Genomic DNA, 17,203 nt, shown 5'->3' with positions numbered 1-17,203 from the left:
GCACTGTGACGTCAGGTCAGCTGAGCTCTGCTATCGCTAAGGAGGAAGATGGCGCTGACAAATTGTCGAGCGATGGACGCTGTTTTCTCGGCGGCGTTTGTCCTCTATCTCCTTGTCACAACTGGTAAGAGAACAACAACCTAGTTCAGAATTAACTTGCTGGGATTTCTGTCGGCGTAAATACAGCGATAGAGCCCCGTTTTTATGGTATTTGCGTTCGATAAGTGGCTGCCGCATCCAGGAGCATCGCCGCTATGTTATTGACAAAATGTCAGAACGGGTGTACAGTACAGTAACTCCACTTCATGAAGATGAGTTGGAATGAGAGAAGTCATAACGCCGTACTGTTTGCACTAGACAACAACGTCGGTTACCGACAACCTGGTTAAAACGGAACACCATACTGTCGGTGTGTTGCCCACATTAACGCGCTGACAGGCTGTAATAATGTCAGGGATCATGTTGGATTTCTCATCTGCAGATTTTCTCACGTTATTAATGATCTTTAACCCAAAAGGGAAAGAAGAAGAAAACAGAATGTTTAGTCAGAAGCCTCCGCTTCCCAGCAGCTGCTAACGCAGTAGCTCTTCGGTCATGTGACAGGCTGGGAAGAGGCTCTTCCTCCTAAACGATATTCGTCATTGACTGTCACGGGTTTGTAACTCCACGCGCTGGTTCACGGTTCAAACCCCTCCCTCCGACCCACGAGATCCGGTTCGGCTGTTGAGGGTTCTCCACCAGACGACTCACTACGACAGGGAACCCTCAGAGCACCGTGACAGTCATGGTGTGGCCGGAGGCACAGCAGACCCATCAGTATTTACAGATCCGCTCATCAGACATGGGTTCAGACTCACCACGGCTGCCCAGACTGTTGGTTACGGTATAAAAGCTACACATACCAAATAGTCAGGAATAGTCCGATCTGGCCTTCACATGTCTTATGAGTGGGTCTAGTTTTTGGAGGAGGAGGATGGACGTAATGAGACCTAAAGCCAGTGAGAACCTGAGTGATCCTCTATTAGTTTATACCCACCAGTGTAATCAATGCTAATGGGAGGCAATTACTGATTGTGTAAAGGTCTAGTGGCATCACGTGACATATTTTCTTTTTTCTTATGTTTTTGCTTTCGGTACCGATTAAAGAAGACAATTAACAAGGAAGAAAGAACATATTCCTTTTTTCATAGAACACAAACTACCAAAATAATTTAGGATCATAAAGATAGTTTTTAAATCCTGTGAATGTTTATTTCTGGTGTTGATTCCATAGTGTCACTACTTCAGAGAATGTCTATGTCCTTCCTTTTATTAATAATATGCCACATAAGAAAAAAATTGTTGTGTCAGTAGTTAGTAGTAAAAGATTTCAAAAACCTATGGAATGTTGTTGTATTGAATTGTGAAATTAGTCAATAGTATGTAAAAATATAAGTAATACTTATTAATTCTTCTTTGTAGGGAGTTCCCAATCAAAATATAACCCCAACTCCAACTATAAAAAGTTTGTTTTATTGCACCAGGCAGCAAATCCTTGTACTGGCTGAAAAGAAAAAACGTCTGTTAAAAAGTTTTCAGTTTGAACATACAATTTATGCTATCCTAATAATATTAAGAAAAAAATTTCCATGTCTGCTGGGTTTAGAGCATTATCCTTTCTGAAGTGACATTTCTTCCTACTTGTTCATAGTGACAACGCTCTCATTTCTCACAGGTGTTCATGGAGACAGCCTTACGGTGCTGCAGGCTCCAGCGTTTGTGTCCTTCCAGAAAGGAGACTGGCCTGTTTCTGGAGAGAAGGTCCCTGACCTGGTGGCATTAACCATGGGTTTCTCTGTCCAAGAGGTAATATATATGTAAAAAAAAAGTTCTGCTGGACTTAACATTTGAAAACTGATTAAAATGGCTATACACATTACCTTATCGGGTCCAAAAAGAGCCGTCTCATAAAAGTGTAAAAAACAATGTAATACAGATATTTTTTTCTTTCAATGCATCAGATCTTTTCCATTACTTCAGTTCCATCCATAGATATAACGTTTATTATATTCATTATATAAAGTATGTTTATATGGAATTTGCCATTAGAACCCTGTTTTTCTTCCAATGGGAAAAATGCAAAATATAGAATATTTCGAAGTTAGTGCACAGTTTAATACTTCTGATAATTATATTACAACTATTGAATGAATGTTTTTGCAGGTGTGTGAACACAGACAGTGGGTCTGTTTCTGGGTTGTGGGGTGATTTTGGGGTCACTGTCTTGTTGCAGACAATGAAGATCTAGTTTCATAAAAACATGTCAGCATTATTGTATATAGTAATATATATAATATACATGTATTATATATATATATACACACACACACACACTATATGCTTATAGTATATGACAAATATGCGGTTATAATGGGAGTCAATGGGAGCATTTTTGGCCCAATATACCAGTGAAGATCTGCTATTCTATACACTTCCAATGACAGGCATTAAGGAAATTAGAAAATAAAGTTGAAAGAAAATAACTGGCAAAATTTCATATATTTAGCCTTTCAATTGACTGATTTATTGGGAGAGAAACACATAAAAACAACAAAAATGTCCTTTTTTGGACCAAACAGTTCTCGAGGGTTAAGCTTGTGACTGTGCTAACCTGTGTGCTTTCCTTTGTACAGGATCTGTCCTGGCCAGGCCTTCAAGCAGCTCCATTGTTTCAGCGTCCCCGGGCTAATGTGCTGGTAGTGGTGAGAGGAGTTGATGAGCTGAACCTGCCTCAGAGTGTGGCTTCCTACCCTCTGGAGAATGTGAGTCAGACTCGGTCATTGTGAGGAGGTTGAGTGACAAGGAGCTGATGCGGGTTTTCGAGGGCCAGTTATACATTTCTGGAAGTAGTTTGGACCGATATCGATCACTAATTTGATTTGTAAATTTGCTATTATCTGAATTCGGGTCTCTTTACTTTGCACATAAGGTATAACAGTTTGATGTACATCTGCTGCTACTTCATTTGGCTTTGTTGTCAGTGGGTCTTTCTTTCTTGCAGCCGGTACCCTTTACCTTGGATAGTGTTGCAGAGACAGTCCATTCTCTGTTTGCTGAGGACACCCCTGTAGTGTTGCAGCTGGCCCCAAGTGAGGAGGTAATGAAGAATGCACTCTGACCAAGAAGTACATATTTACCACATCTAATATCACTTTCCAGAGGCTCAGCGGTTAATATTTTGTCTGTTGTGTCTCAGAGGTTGTATATGCTGGGCAAGGCCAATGCTGTGTTTGAAGACCTCCCAGTTACCTTGCAGCAGATCCGTGCTCGTCTGTCCCAGGATGGCTCTGTGCTCGCCTCTCTGCCTCTCAATTCCCTCAGCAGAAATGCAGAAGTTGGTTTCCGTCAGCAGCATAGCACCCAACAACACATACTGGTTTTAAATATCACTTATTTAGACAACAAAATGATAGCATTGCCTCACTCCAACGACAACTGTTTGCTGACAGCCATCATGGAATGGTGACTGATTTGAACTGTTAGCTCCTCTTTGTCCCAGTTATTCTGCTTCCACTATAAAGCGTTAGAATGTATGTTCTCATACCATTGACACATAACTTCTGGATCCTCTCCCTTCTTACTTGTGGCTTCTTTTCCAGGCTGATTTGCTCTTCTTGTCTGAGGTTCAAGTTCTGCATGATATCACAGCTCTGGTAAGTAATCTGGGTTTTCTGAAGGGATTTCTGAGGATCGAGCTTGCATTGCAGCTCAGATGTCTCAGTTTCTTGTTCATGTTGTAGCTTCAGAGACACAAACATTTGGCAAAGGACCACTCTCCTGACATATACTCCCTGGAATTGTCTGGCCTGGAGGAGCTGAAAAGGGTCTATGGCCAAGACTCTCAGCAGTATCGCGATGCCACTGCCATTCTGGCTTCTGTCCTTCAGAAAGTAAGGGAAAAGTAATCATTGGTATTTTTAAGAATCTGACCAACTAATAATTTGATGTCCTCTGTTAATATACTTTTCCCTCTGTAGTTAGGTGAAGATGTGTATGGTCTCTATGGCAACAGCGCTGTGGTGGAGGTTGTAACAGTGAAGACCTTTGAGGTTCCTTTGACCAGGAAGTCCCGTTCGATTCTGCAAACCAGAGCGACTGTAAGACCTTTTTATGAACTGTTGACCAAATGGAGGTTTAATAGGTTTAATCGTACGTTAACGTTTTAGCAGAGTCATGGATTTCAGCAGGAACAATGAAGTACTCTAAGGATGTGACAAATACTGAGATCATACCCTACTAATAATAGCACTACCATTACTACTACTATTACAACTACTACTAGTATTAGTACCACTGGTATTATTACTACTATTATTACTACTACTACTATGACTAGTAGAGAGTAGAGTATAACTTTATTTATCCCTTAAGGAGGCTCCATCAGGGAAATTAATTTCTCCATCGCACACAGCACAGTGAGTACACAAAACACAGAAAAAGCACACAGAAAGCACCAGCACATAGAAAGTAGTACAGCACCAAATAGAAAGATTAATGAATAACCCATCAAGAATATACAAACAGAAAGTCATAAATAGGCATAGAAAAAAAAGAGTTAACAGGCCTAGTTAAGTATCGGTAGAGTGAAATGTGTGTAGTGTTTGCAGTGCACCACTACTACTACTAATATTACTACAACTAGTACTACTACAACTATACCTCTGCTACTGCTACTTGTATTAATACTACCACCACCACCCCTACTACTACTACTGTTTTTTACGACTACTACTACTACTACTACTACTACGATTAGTACTACTGCACCTTTTGCATTAGATATTCCGAAAAAAATTGGACTTTCTATTGTGAAGGATTGCTGTAACACTTAAAGCACTGTAGTTACAGTGTGGACTGAAGACAGCACTAGGAAATGTGACAGTAAATGTGCCTAAAGATGAAATGTACTTGTCTTCTATTTGTTGACTGAAGCCATTTTCTCCAACAGGCATAGCCACATGAGAGAAACTGATGTCTTTAACCAATACAGCTTCCATTGTTGATATTGCATCTTTTCCAGGCTAGCACTGACCCTTACAACCTGGCCTACAAGTATAACTTCCAGTATGCTGTTGTCTTCAACATTGTGCTGTGGCTGATGATCATTCTGGCCCTGGCTGTGATCGCCATATCTTATAACCTATGGAACATGGATCCAGGATACGACAGCATCATCTACAGGATGACTAACCAGAAGATCAGGATGGACTAAGTCCTGACCATCAGCATTCCTGCCGTCCTCTTAGATCCTTTTGGTGAATGTTTGTGTTTTGTGAGTTCTTGTTTAGTGAATTGTGACATCTTGATGGGAGGCAGGTCGCAATACTGAATCACCTTTTTGTTTACAAAACTGATGATTATCTTTACCACATGAAGCAGTTCAATATTTAACTCCACTGGTGTATACACTGAACAAATTGAGACTGGCTTCCTTCAGCCACATATCATTCCTGATGTAGTCAACTCACTAACCGTTTCATTTGTTTCCATTCCAAGAATTGTCAGAGAAAAAAACTGTTGTAATGTTATGAGTGACTGGTAATTGCCTGGTTTCTGTGTGAAGTTGAGCTTGTCTTGTTGTATGAAACTATTCTAATTTAAATGAAGACTATATGTATATATTGAATATACAAATGTAAGAGAAACTACTGTATTGTGAAAGTATTTGCGGGGAGTTTAATTCAGGGAGGTCTGACTTGGTTTCAATTCCAACAACTAAATGCATAATGGACTACATAAATGCTTCTTAAAAGTTACTTGAATCGGGATAAAAGTAAATAAAATTCTATCAATAAATTATTACTGTACATGGATCGTTGAGCTGAGTTAACTTTCTGTAGCATGTGCATCACATCAGTGTCGTGACTCAACTGTACACTAGAGTACTATAGTAGTGTTTTATTTTACAGTATGATCTTGATTTTTGAAAGAGCCTAAATAAGCTGGTTTAAAATAAAGCTGAGAGGATGCCACCTCAGATTGAAAGTGCATTATTAAAAACTAAAGGTTTATATTTTTTTACTTTTTCTCATTCAAGGAAAGCTGCTCACAGGTAAATAATAGAAATAGAACCAAGGCAGTCAGAGACTGCAACATCCCGCGACACCCCTGAATCCAAAATTTTACTCTAACCTACTTTCAGGGTAGGTCAGAGTAAGTCGTGGGATGTTGCAGTCTCCGAATGCAAAATTTTAGATAAATCAAAGCACTAGCTTTGATCTATGGCCGTACACTGGCCTCCATCTTTCTACTCCAGTTCCCGAGTATACAAAAGTTGAAATTTAACCTTGACTTAATTCTCTCAAGGTCAAGCTGATCATCTCATTTTCATCCCCTTTGCTGCCTGAGTAATGTGCTTTTTGTTTCATCTTTCTGCAACGGTTGCAAAGATATTTGATGGACATACTAATGGACGAACGAATGGACGAACACACGAACACTGACAATTAAATACATCACCGCTTTGAAGCGGGATGTAATTAGTGCTTCCTGGAGTGGACTTTGTAAATTAACCGAAGGACAGATGTTCTTAATTATGTAGGCAATGACAGGAGAAGTTATTAAAGGCCAGGATGTCAATTACAATGTTTCCTACTTGGACTTCCTATTTCTGACCATGAATGGCCTTGGTGTCATTTTGGATGTACAGCTATTAAGTTCATGATGGAGTCTGAAGAAACTTCACTATGGGCCAGACACATCTACATCCAGTATAACATTCAGTGTAGTTCAACAGAGAATCTAAATGTGAAAGACAATTCGTTTGTTAAGATTCCGGTAAGAGACTGGCATGGGGTCTTGAAGACAAGGTAAGGGATCTCACTCGAACTCTTCTTCTGAAGCTTGTGTCAAACAAGGGCCAAATGTGGCCCACGACAGCATAAAAGGTCAGTGTCTACAAATAAATTGGTCAGAAGTGTTTTTTGACTAAAAACGACCTTTCCCATAATGCAGTAATTAAGCCCATTTTAACTTTGACAAAAACGTTTTGAACAAAATTAATGTCCAAACTTGTTTTTTGTTATTTTTATTTATTCACTTGGATAGTACGATCCTGAGCTTCATAACCTGACAAATTAAAAGGATTTATGTTATAACAAAGCAATAAGAAGACACTTTTTCTGTGCAACTGCAATGTTTGTAACTTGAATAAATAATACATTCAGAGTATTTAACATTAAGGAGAAGTTACATTAGTTACATTTACATGTTACATCAGGCTCTTTGAGGACAGCCATTATATGCTGCTGTGGCCTTTTGGTGAAAATGAGTTTGACACCCCTGGGTGCACGATGCAGATGGATCTCACCAGAGCTGCTTCCATGAAGGATTCTCAGCTGGAGGGCGAGGCAGTTAGCCTGGCTCTATCTACCTGTATCCTGCCCTGCTCCCTTTCAGAGACGGCTTAAGAGAAAAGCCCCACTGTTAGACCAAGCCGTGCCCTGAATCCCGACTGCACTGGTAGCTTGCCCCTCATGAATCCTGGCTCGTTACTGACTAGGTATGTTTGGAGGGCCACGATGGAGTCCTTCTGGGCACATTTTTAAGTGGACTAGATTAAAAATAACCTTTATGAACTTTGTCGATGAACAAAGAAAAATCCTAAATTTTATGTTATGGATGTCTGGCTAGGTGAAATAAATGTAATAGAATTTTTAAAATTTTATTAGAGGTAAATTTACTCAGCACAGCATTTACTTATCCACATCAATTATCAAAAGAATCAACCCATTTAATCAATCCTAATCTAATTGTGATAAATTTTCTAAAGTAGTTAAATGGCCTCACATTACACTCTTTATTTTCACACAGCTGCCAGATGTCCAGTTACACTATTTGAAATTTCTTGCCCCAAACTGATCTGTGGTCCTTCATGTCATCTATTGAAAACTGAACAAGCTCTGGCCCAAATGTGTGTCTTTAAGAGCTGGACATTAGACACCTGTAATGGACAATGAAAGGCAGTGCAATGACGCTACTTTATTGCAGTCCTAAGAATAAACTTTTAAAGAAATGTACAGTACAGGCCAAAAGTTTGGACACACCTTCTCATTCAATGTGTTTTAAAATAAGAAGGTGAAAACTACCGATGAACACATGTGGAGTCATGTACTTAACAAAAAAGGTGGAAATAACTGATAACATGTTTTATATTCCAGTTTCTTCAAAGTAACCACCCTTTGCTCTGATTACTGCTTTGCACGCTCTTGGCATTCTCTTAATGAGCTTCAAGAGGCAGTCACCTGAAATGGTTTTTCAACAGTCTTGAAGGAGTGTTTAGCAGAGGTGTTTAGCACTTGTTGTCCCTTTTGCCTTCACTCTGCAGTCCAGCTCACCCCAAACCATCTCGATGGGTTCAGGCCTGGTGACTGTGGAGGCCGGGTCATCTGCAACAGCACTCCACCACTCTTCTTGGTCAGATAGCCCTCAAACAGCCTCGAGGTGTGTTTGGGGTCATTGTCCTGTTGAAAAATAAATAAATCGTCCAACTAACCGCAATTGGGATGGGATGGCACGTTGCTGCAGGATGCTGTGGTAGCGAGTGATGTCCGCTTTGTTTCAGCGTTCTGATACATGCCCCGGAATCGGTAGGCATTTCTTTCTGAACCACTGCTTCGATGCCTGCTTCAAATGAGTAAAAACCACGTGACTGATGATGTTTGACAAACTCAAGTACTTCGAAACACAAAGCCATTGATTTCCCAGGTGAATCAGTTTAGTGGTTCGGATCAATGGGTGGGGCTTTTAAACACCAGCTGGTCCCAGATGTGTTATAATGGATGAAACAGCGCGGTGTGCTGTTTATCTTGTCAATACCTTCTGGATCGATCAGATTAGCGTTGCGATTCCTCACGATTTGCTTTATAATTGTTTTGCAATGAAACCAACCAGAAAAAGATCTCAAGACTGGGGACATTTAGAACTGGTGCTGCTGAACAAAGATTTTAATTTTTGAGAAACTAATTTTCAAGCTCTGTTGCTCACATGGTAGAAAAGAATAAACCACACACGTCACTTTTAATTTGCAGGGGAAGTGTTTGCTTTGTTCCCAGCACCTGACATATGTTAACAACACGTCATCAATAAGACGTTACCGAACCAGACGCGAGAAAGAAGCCGGTGGAGCTGCTGCGATGACGTCTCGGAATCCTGACTTTTATCTCACAACATATACCTTGTTTTTTTTTCCAGTGGCCCTAATCCTTCTATGTAAATCACACACACAAACACATATGTATACATTTATATTACATAAACATGGATGAACATGTTATCTATATCTCTTATTGCTTTATTGAACCCTGCAGGGATCAACAATCATAAATGAATTTCCTATAAGGCTACAATATAGCAAGCAAGGATTAACACATTAAATTATATTAGTTTTTTTCGAAAATATATGCAATTCAGGAAACGTCAAAGTGCCGTTATCTGGGGTTATCGACCGTTGTGTGGCTGCAGTACAGTCACCCTGTCAAAGAGGGCATCTACATTCTCAATGAATGGGGAGCCGAGTATTGAAACCGTTTTTGACACAATTTTCTCAAACTTTTGAGGCCCCATGGGGCGCCATTCGGACATCGCTACTGATAGCCATGCTTGTTCAGTGTGGTCCCAACCCCATTGATAAAGCAAGAAATTCTATTAGTTAACCCTGTTAAGGCACACCTGTGAAGTGAAAACCATTTCAGGTGACTACCTCTTGAAGCTCATCGAGAGAATGCCAAGAGTGTGCACAGCAGTAAGCACAGCAAAGTTTGGCCACTTTGAAAAAAATAGAATATAAAACATGTTTTCAGTTATTTCACCTTTTTTTGAATTTTTGACCATTCTTCCACAAGCGCCTATGTGAGGTCGGACACTGATGTTGGACATGAAGGCCTGGCTCTCAGTCTCTGTTCTAATTCATCCCAAAGGCGTTCTATTGGGTTAAGGTCAGGACTCTGTGCAGACAAGTCAAGTTCATCCACACCAGAATCTGTCATCCGTGTGTTTATGGACCTTGCTTTGTGCAGTGGTTCACAGTCATGTTGGAAGAGGAACTAAGGGACCAAGCCCAGCTGCTGAAAAACAACCCCAGACCATAATCTCCCCTCCAGCAAACTTTACACTTGGCACAATGTAGTCCAACAAGTATCGTTCTCCTGGAAATCGAACAACCCAGACTTGTCCATCAGTCCAGTGGCGGTGTGCTTTGCTCCTCTGCATCCGATGCTTTGCATTGCACTTGGTGATGCGTGGCCTGGATGCAGCTGCTCGGCTATGGAAACCCATTCCATGAAGCTCTCGTCGTACTGTACTTGAGCTAATCTGAAGGCTACATGAAGTTTGGAGGTCTGTAGCGATTGACTCTGCAGAAAATTGTTGACATGTTCCCACTATGCGCCTCAGCATCTGCTGACCATGCTCTGTCAGTTTATGTGGCCTACCACTTCGTGGTTGAGTTGCTGTCGTTCCCACAGACTTCCACTTTCTTATTATATAGCTGACAGTTGACTGTGGAATTTTTAAGAGTGAGGAAATTTCACGAGTGGATTTGTTGCTCAGGTGGCACCCTATCACAGTTCCATGCTGGAATTCACTGAGCTCTTGAGAGCGGCCCATTCTTGAGGCATGTGGACTGTAAAAGCAGTCTATATGCCTAGGTGTCTGACTTCATACACCCATGGCCATGGAAGTGATTGGAACACCAAATTCTGATTACTTGGATTGGTGACCGACTACTTGATATTTTTCCAAGATGACCAGAGTCCAGGTGTATGGAACGATCTGTAACATCGGGTCCCACATTCGTTATTAGCCCCCTCCAAGAAGGTCTTTGAGCCAACTGCTCCGCTGATATCATCACTGGAATGTTATTTCTCTCCTCATGTCCCGCTCTCATTTCATGTCATTAGTGACATATACAGAATGATGTCTGAGCAAACACTCACTCTTTCCCTTCCCCAATATTCTCAGCAAGATGCATTACATAACAGTGGATTAAAGAGCAGAGCAGGTTTCCTTGGATTATTCTGGGCTATAATCCCATAAAATCTGAATATTGATAATTTTATAGAGAAAAAGAGACTTATTCAAATGTCACAATGAGGAACATAAAACACAGTTTCACAAGTCAAATGTTAGCTAAAGATGAAAACAAGCTGGAGATCCTCCGATAGAAAACAATAGCTCCAAGGTTCATTATGTGGTTTACAAGATTATCTTTGCACACATTTTATGTCTAAAGAAAGACTGATCTTTTTCTCCTCTCCAAACTCGAGGTTTTCGTAGTGATTGCTGTCATCACCTTACCATTAGCGTTACATGATGTTACAATAGACTTCTCTGGTTGCTCTCCACCAGCGATGAAGGCCCAGATCTTCCTAATTACGTAAAAGCTACCTACAAATAAAAATAAACCATAAATAAGAAGAACATGAGCAACAGTTTGAGGATATCACTATAAAGCAGGGGTCACAAAATGGCGGACTGCGGTCCGCATCCGGACCGCGTGATGTTTCTGTCTGGACCCATGACCACTCCATGATAATTTCACGAGAGTAGATTTTCTTGGCACATTTTTACTTGCAGTTTGCGGGTACAGACAGTGGGCGCTGCTCCTCTAGTTGATACGGTAACAGCGCCACTCAGTTCAGCCAATCAGATCGTTTGTCTACCCTGTGCCGTCAGCGAACCAGGAAGTGAGACAGCTTGTTACCGCTGTGAGTTTACGGCTACAGCGGAGCAGAGAAGAAGGGAGACAGCACAGCTCCAAACGAAGGGAGGTTAATGAGGAAAACCGCTGGTTAACAATGAGTGGACGAAATTTATGTTTTTTCCTCCGTCAGGTAGTTCAAAACCATTTTACCTCATATAGTTTGAACACGTAGCATGAATTAAAAGTGGTAACATGAAGCACCACTATGAAACAAAGCACAGATCGTTTGCGCAGAATTATCCCCTGAAGTCCGAGCTGAGGGCAAAATGACCGAGAAAAATGCAAACGAATGTTCACTAAAGGCATGTTGTGAATAAGTGCTTAAACGCTGTTGTTGACATTTTGCTTGGGAGACAACAGAAGGATGAGATGTGTGGAAGATGTCAGCTTCAACAGCAACCAGAAAAACAGAAATATTAACAGCTTGATGCAGCTATTCAGAGAGCACCATGCATATCTGTGGCCATTGATGAGTTGTAGCTTGTGTGTGTGTGTGTCAGGTTCCTTCACATAGATAAGGAGCTCTTTGCTGAGTGTAACACCACTATGTAACACACACACGGGGAGAGGACATACATGTAGCAATAAAAGATGCCGATCAAGTTCAGTGGTCTCTTTCACCAACATTACAGAGACCACCACAAGGTGTGCACAGGCACACCTTGTGTGCAAGTAAATTACTGGCAGGCCACATACCCCTTTCTCTGTTTGCATTTTTCCACTGAAAGAGCCAGTTTTTATTTATGCCTTCTGAACATATATATGTTTTTTTACTTGAAGTGTAGGCCTTCAGTTCTTTATGCTGGGATGTCTTTAATTTACGAGAAAAATGATTAATCAGCTCTTTTTGCACTTTATTTTTTTAATTCTGAGGTTTGTGTGTTCTTCAATCTAACATAAAGGGTTAAAATTTATTTTCCTGGGTCTACTTTTATTTATGGTGAGGTAAAAGAGCTAGCTGTGCACTCACTTAAACATATCCTGCATTGAAAATTGATAATAAAAGATAATGTGGATATAGTGGCTGGCTATAAGACACAAACTGGACTTGGGTTCGGACCTTTTACTAAGAGGAAATTTTTCTAACCGGACCTCTGTGACTTTTAATTGAATACCCCTGCTATAAAGCATTGAAATTTATTTCATAGGCCATTGAAGCTTATTAACAATAGAAGAAGTCTGTGTAGGTTCTCGGTTATCCAGGTCATCGTTATCCAGAGTTATTTAAATCAATCCACTGGACCTCAAGAAAGTTTCTTGGAGATGTTTAACTTATCTTCCAAGAGACTTCTTCAGTTCTAGTGTTTGGCTGGTCTTGTCTCGGCTTCTTAATCCAGTGAGGTGTGGTTGTCTTCATATTCCAACGACCATTGTCAAGACCCGTTTGGCTCCTCAGTGATGGTCCATGGGACTTCCAGGGAGTGTCAAAGGGGTATTTGAAATGTGAGTTTCACCGAGTCTTTGTATACTAATGGAGATAATTAACATGAGACACTTTACCTGGGTCAATCTACTGAGTAGTTCTTTTGGGGTGTTTCCAAAGGACCTGACTGTAAATGGGCGGAAAATGATGTCGCAAGGGGACAGTGAATATGCAAAGTGAATAATAATTAACATTTTAGAATAAAGCAGTGAAGTATGAAGTTACATGAAACCGAAATGACTACTTTAGTACTAAGTTGCCACATTTCACTACACACATTAACTAATGTGCTTCCGCTGCATAATGATAATACGAGATTAGATACTTAGGACATGGTTTAATGTAGAAAAACTAAATATTGCTCCTACCTTTAATCAAGACTCACACCATGGCTGTTTGCTCTTTTAATCATTAGAGGATAGAGCCTTTAATGTTACTGATAAACCTTAATTCCCTCGCTGTCATAGGTGCAACAAGGTAGTTTGGAACCTCACTGAACATAACATACATGATAATACAATGGGCGGGATTTACAGCTTCGTTCTGCATTACGATTGGTTTACTGGTTACACAAGGAGGATATTACGTAAGCAGACAAACAGATTTTAGTGTCCTATGGGTCGACAAGTATAGACGTAGAAAATGAGAATAACAAGACCCCTCTTTTAATTTTGTTTTAAAAACTGAATATTCTAAATCGACAAGTGACCCACAATACATGTTGGAAAAACCCTTTCGTCTTCAAAGTAGTAATTAAAAAGAAAACAAAAGCCTGCATGGGTTGCAATGTATTTTGTTTATCTAATGCCACAACATTGTGATATAGGTTGCAAAGAATATTTAGTTAATATCGAGATAATAGGAGTTAAAATAATAGTAGTTTAAATAAATGCACACAGACATGAATAACCCATAGTGCTCCATCATTAAGTGCAGTTGAATTCAGATCTGGAGTATTATATCTGGAGGATTTCAATTTATGCTTCGAGTGTACTATATTAATAATATGATGATAATAATATGATAATATGAGCAGAGTCATTTTGGATGCACAGCTAATAAGTTTTAAATGGAGTCTGAAGAAACTTCACTATGGGACAGACATAAGTGTCTTAACAGTTTTACAGACACATTTATATTTTAAACAAAGAGAAATGCATGTTTTTTATCAAAATTTGCCCCGCTATATTATTTTCATTTTGAAATTTCCCCCCCAAACATATGGACTTTAAGCATTTAGTTTGACTTACTGCAAAGGTAAGTTTAACTATATTAGTGACTGATGAACTGCTTTGTTTCCTGATATCACCATCATCGGTGTTTTATACCTAAGCTTTGCTTCTTTTTTTTAATGACTAGCATAAATGTCATTATGTCTCAAACATAAAAAGAAATTGGTTATCCCAGCCTAACAACCATTACAATAAAAACTCACACACATTCCCCATTGGCATATCTTTTTATTAACTGAGTATGGCGGCAGAAACATCAGGCCTGCTCAGCCCCTGGACAGAGGTTTGTGAGTCAGCCTTCAAACATTGCAGCACATACACACAGTCGTCTCATTAATAATAGCACAAACCAAATACATCTAGTAACATGAATATCTCAATTCCATTCCAGTATAACATTCAGTGTAGTTCAATAGTGAATCTTAATGTGAAAGAGACAATGCTATTACTTGTATGGTTTATTCCCTTATATTTCAAGTAAAAAGTTTTTGCCTCAATGTTTGTCTTCAGGAGCTGGACATTACATACTTAGTACAGAATGGACAATGGAAGGCAGTGCAATAATGCTACTTTATTGCAGTCCATAAGAAAAAACTTTTTAAGAGATGTATGTAGATTGACGTATACTTGGATCACCAAGAACAACTAACTATTGTGCTACTACTGCGAGTCCAGGTGTATGGAGTGATCTTTAACGTCAGGTCCCACAATCCTGATTAGCCACCTCTGAGGATATCTTTGAGGCAGCTGCTCCACTGATATCGCCATGAAGTGCAGGGTTTAGCAAAGCCACTGGAATGTTACTTCCCTCCTCGAGCCCTGCTCTCACTTTATCTAAATAGAAAGGAGACACCAATAGTCATTAGTGACATGTACAGAATATTGTGTGAGCAAACACTCACTCTTCCTCTTCCATAATCTTCTCAACAAGCAGCATTACATAACAGTGAATTAAGAGCAGAGCAGGTTTCCTTGGATTAATCTGGTCTATAATCCCATAAATTTAGAATTTTGATATTTTTTCAAATGAAAGAGAGACTTATTCAAATGTCACACTGAGTAACAAAGGACAATTTCACAAAGGTAAAATGTTATCTAAGGATGAAAACAAGCTGGAGATCCCACAAAAGAAAAGAATAACTCCAAGGTTTAGTGAATTATGTGCTTTACAAAATTATCTTCACACATGTCTTATGTCTAAAGAAAGACTGATCTTTTTCTGCTCTCCAAACTCGAGGTTTTTGTAGTGACTGCTGTCATCACCTTACCATTAGCGTTACATGATGTTACAATAGGCTTGTCCAGCTGCTCTCCACCAGCGATGAAGGCCCGGATCTTCCTAATCACGTAAACGCTACCTACAAATAAAAATACACCATAAATAAGAAGAACATGAGTAACAGTCTGAGGATATCACTATAAAGTATTTATATTTATTTCATAAACCAATCAAGCTTATCAATAACTGCAAAGAGAATAATTTACATTTTAAATACAGCAGTGGGGTATAAAGTTGCATTAAATCGAGATGACTAACGTTATTAAGTAATTTTAAAAACTCAAAGCTTGTAATATTTTAGTCACACTTCACCAAACACGTTAGGTAAAGCGCTTCCGCCTATATAATCAGAGTTACATAAGAGTTTAGATAAGTAGAACATGGTTTAATGTTGAAAAACTAAATATTGCTCCTACCTTTTATCAAAAGTCACACCATGGCTGGTTGCTGTTTTTATCTTTAGGCGACAGAGCCTTTAATATTACTGATAAACCTCTCTTCCCTCACTTTCACAGGACCAACACGGTAGTGTGGAACCTCACTGAACATAACATACTTGATAATAGTGGGGGCGGGATTTACCGCTTCATTCTGCATTATGATTGGTTTACTGGTTACACAAGGAGGATATTACGTAGGCAGACGAACAGATTTTAGTGTCCTATGGGTTGACAAGCCTAGCCTTGAGTATTGTATTCAGTAATATAACACTCCTTTTAATTTCGTTAAAAGAAGACAGTTTGAATAGACTAAGACTTCCTTTTATTGTCACTGCACAGAGACTCAGAACAGTGAATCTGGCGATGAAATGTCGTTGCTTTGCAACCGGAGTACAAAGCATCGTTCGCATCGCTATTTGTATGGTGTTATGAAACATAAACAGTGTGAAGATAGACAAACAGTTTTAAGTGTTATTAACAGTATGAGTCTTATAAATAAACATTAATAAATAAATACATAATATTGCATAGAGCCTAAGGCCTGGCATGTAAACTTGAAATGTTGGAAATTATGTATAGATTATAGATATATTACAGATAGACCATATTATATCATTTATAATATAATATATCTTCTAAAGGTCGCTTTACCACACTGTTGTCACAAAGAGGGAGCTAAGCCAAGAGGCAAAGCTCTCCATCTACCGTTCAATCTTCATTCCTACCCTCTCCTACGGTCATGAGCGATGGGTCACGACCGAAAGAACGAGATCGCGGATACAAGCGGCAGAAATGGGCTTTCTCAGGCGGATAGCTGGAGTCTCCCTTAGAGATAAGGTGAGAAACACTGCTGTTAGTGAGGAGCTCGGAGTAGAGCCGCTGCTCCTTCACGTGGAAAGGAGTCAGTTGAGGTGGTTTGGGCATCTGGTGCGGGTGCCTCCAGGGCGCCTCCCTAGGGAGGTGTTTCTGGCAGCCGGGAGACCTCGGGGTAGACCCAGGACCAGGTGGAGGGATTATGTGTCGACACTGGCCTGGGAACGCCTTGGGATCCCCCAGTCAGAGCTGGTGGATGTGGCCGACGAAAGGGAA

The 17,203-nt window shown here is 40.0% G+C and overlaps 1 protein-coding gene and 1 long non-coding RNA gene across 2 annotated transcripts; one reads left to right on the top strand and one right to left on the bottom strand.

The window, feature by feature from the left end:
* Nucleotides 1–5,848, top strand: atp6ap2 (ATPase H+ transporting accessory protein 2). The gene is made up of 9 exons (XM_068329169.1): nt 1–124; nt 1,715–1,845; nt 2,673–2,801; nt 3,041–3,136; nt 3,236–3,373; nt 3,639–3,692; nt 3,780–3,929; nt 4,017–4,136; nt 5,060–5,848. Exons 1-9 carry the CDS (start codon nt 49–51, stop codon nt 5,249–5,251), a joined length of 1,086 nt encoding a protein of 361 aa, XP_068185270.1. The 5' UTR covers nt 1–48; the 3' UTR covers nt 5,252–5,848.
* An 8,889-nt stretch (nt 5,849–14,737) lies between these two features.
* On the bottom strand, nt 14,738–16,232 carry LOC137605210 (uncharacterized). The gene is made up of 3 exons (XR_011037700.1): nt 16,091–16,232; nt 15,664–15,753; nt 14,738–15,229 (listed from the first exon to the last, which is right to left on the bottom strand). It is a non-coding gene; the product is annotated as an uncharacterized lncRNA (long non-coding RNA).
* Between the last annotated feature and the right edge of the window lie 971 nt (nt 16,233–17,203).

This window comes from Antennarius striatus, chromosome 12 (assembly GCF_040054535.1).
Source record: "Antennarius striatus isolate MH-2024 chromosome 12, ASM4005453v1, whole genome shotgun sequence".
Taxonomy (NCBI): Eukaryota; Metazoa; Chordata; class Actinopteri; order Lophiiformes; family Antennariidae; genus Antennarius; species Antennarius striatus.
Note: the sequence above shows the minus strand (reverse complement) of the source record. Positions and strands in the feature narration are given on the sequence as shown.

What these genes read in the sequence shown, in the direction of transcription:
- atp6ap2 (XM_068329169.1), top strand. Translation starts at nt 49, where the DNA reads ATGGCGCTGACAAATTGTCGAGCGATGGACGCTGTTTTCTCGGCGGCG. An exon ending in CCCTCAGCAGAAATGCAGAA is followed by an intron (nt 3,374 to 3,638) that starts GTTGGTTTCCGT and finishes CTTCTTTTCCAG; the next exon opens with GCTGATTTGCTCTTCTTGTC. An exon ending in TTCTGCAAACCAGAGCGACT is followed by an intron (nt 4,137 to 5,059) that starts GTAAGACCTTTT and finishes CATCTTTTCCAG; the next exon opens with GCTAGCACTGACCCTTACAA.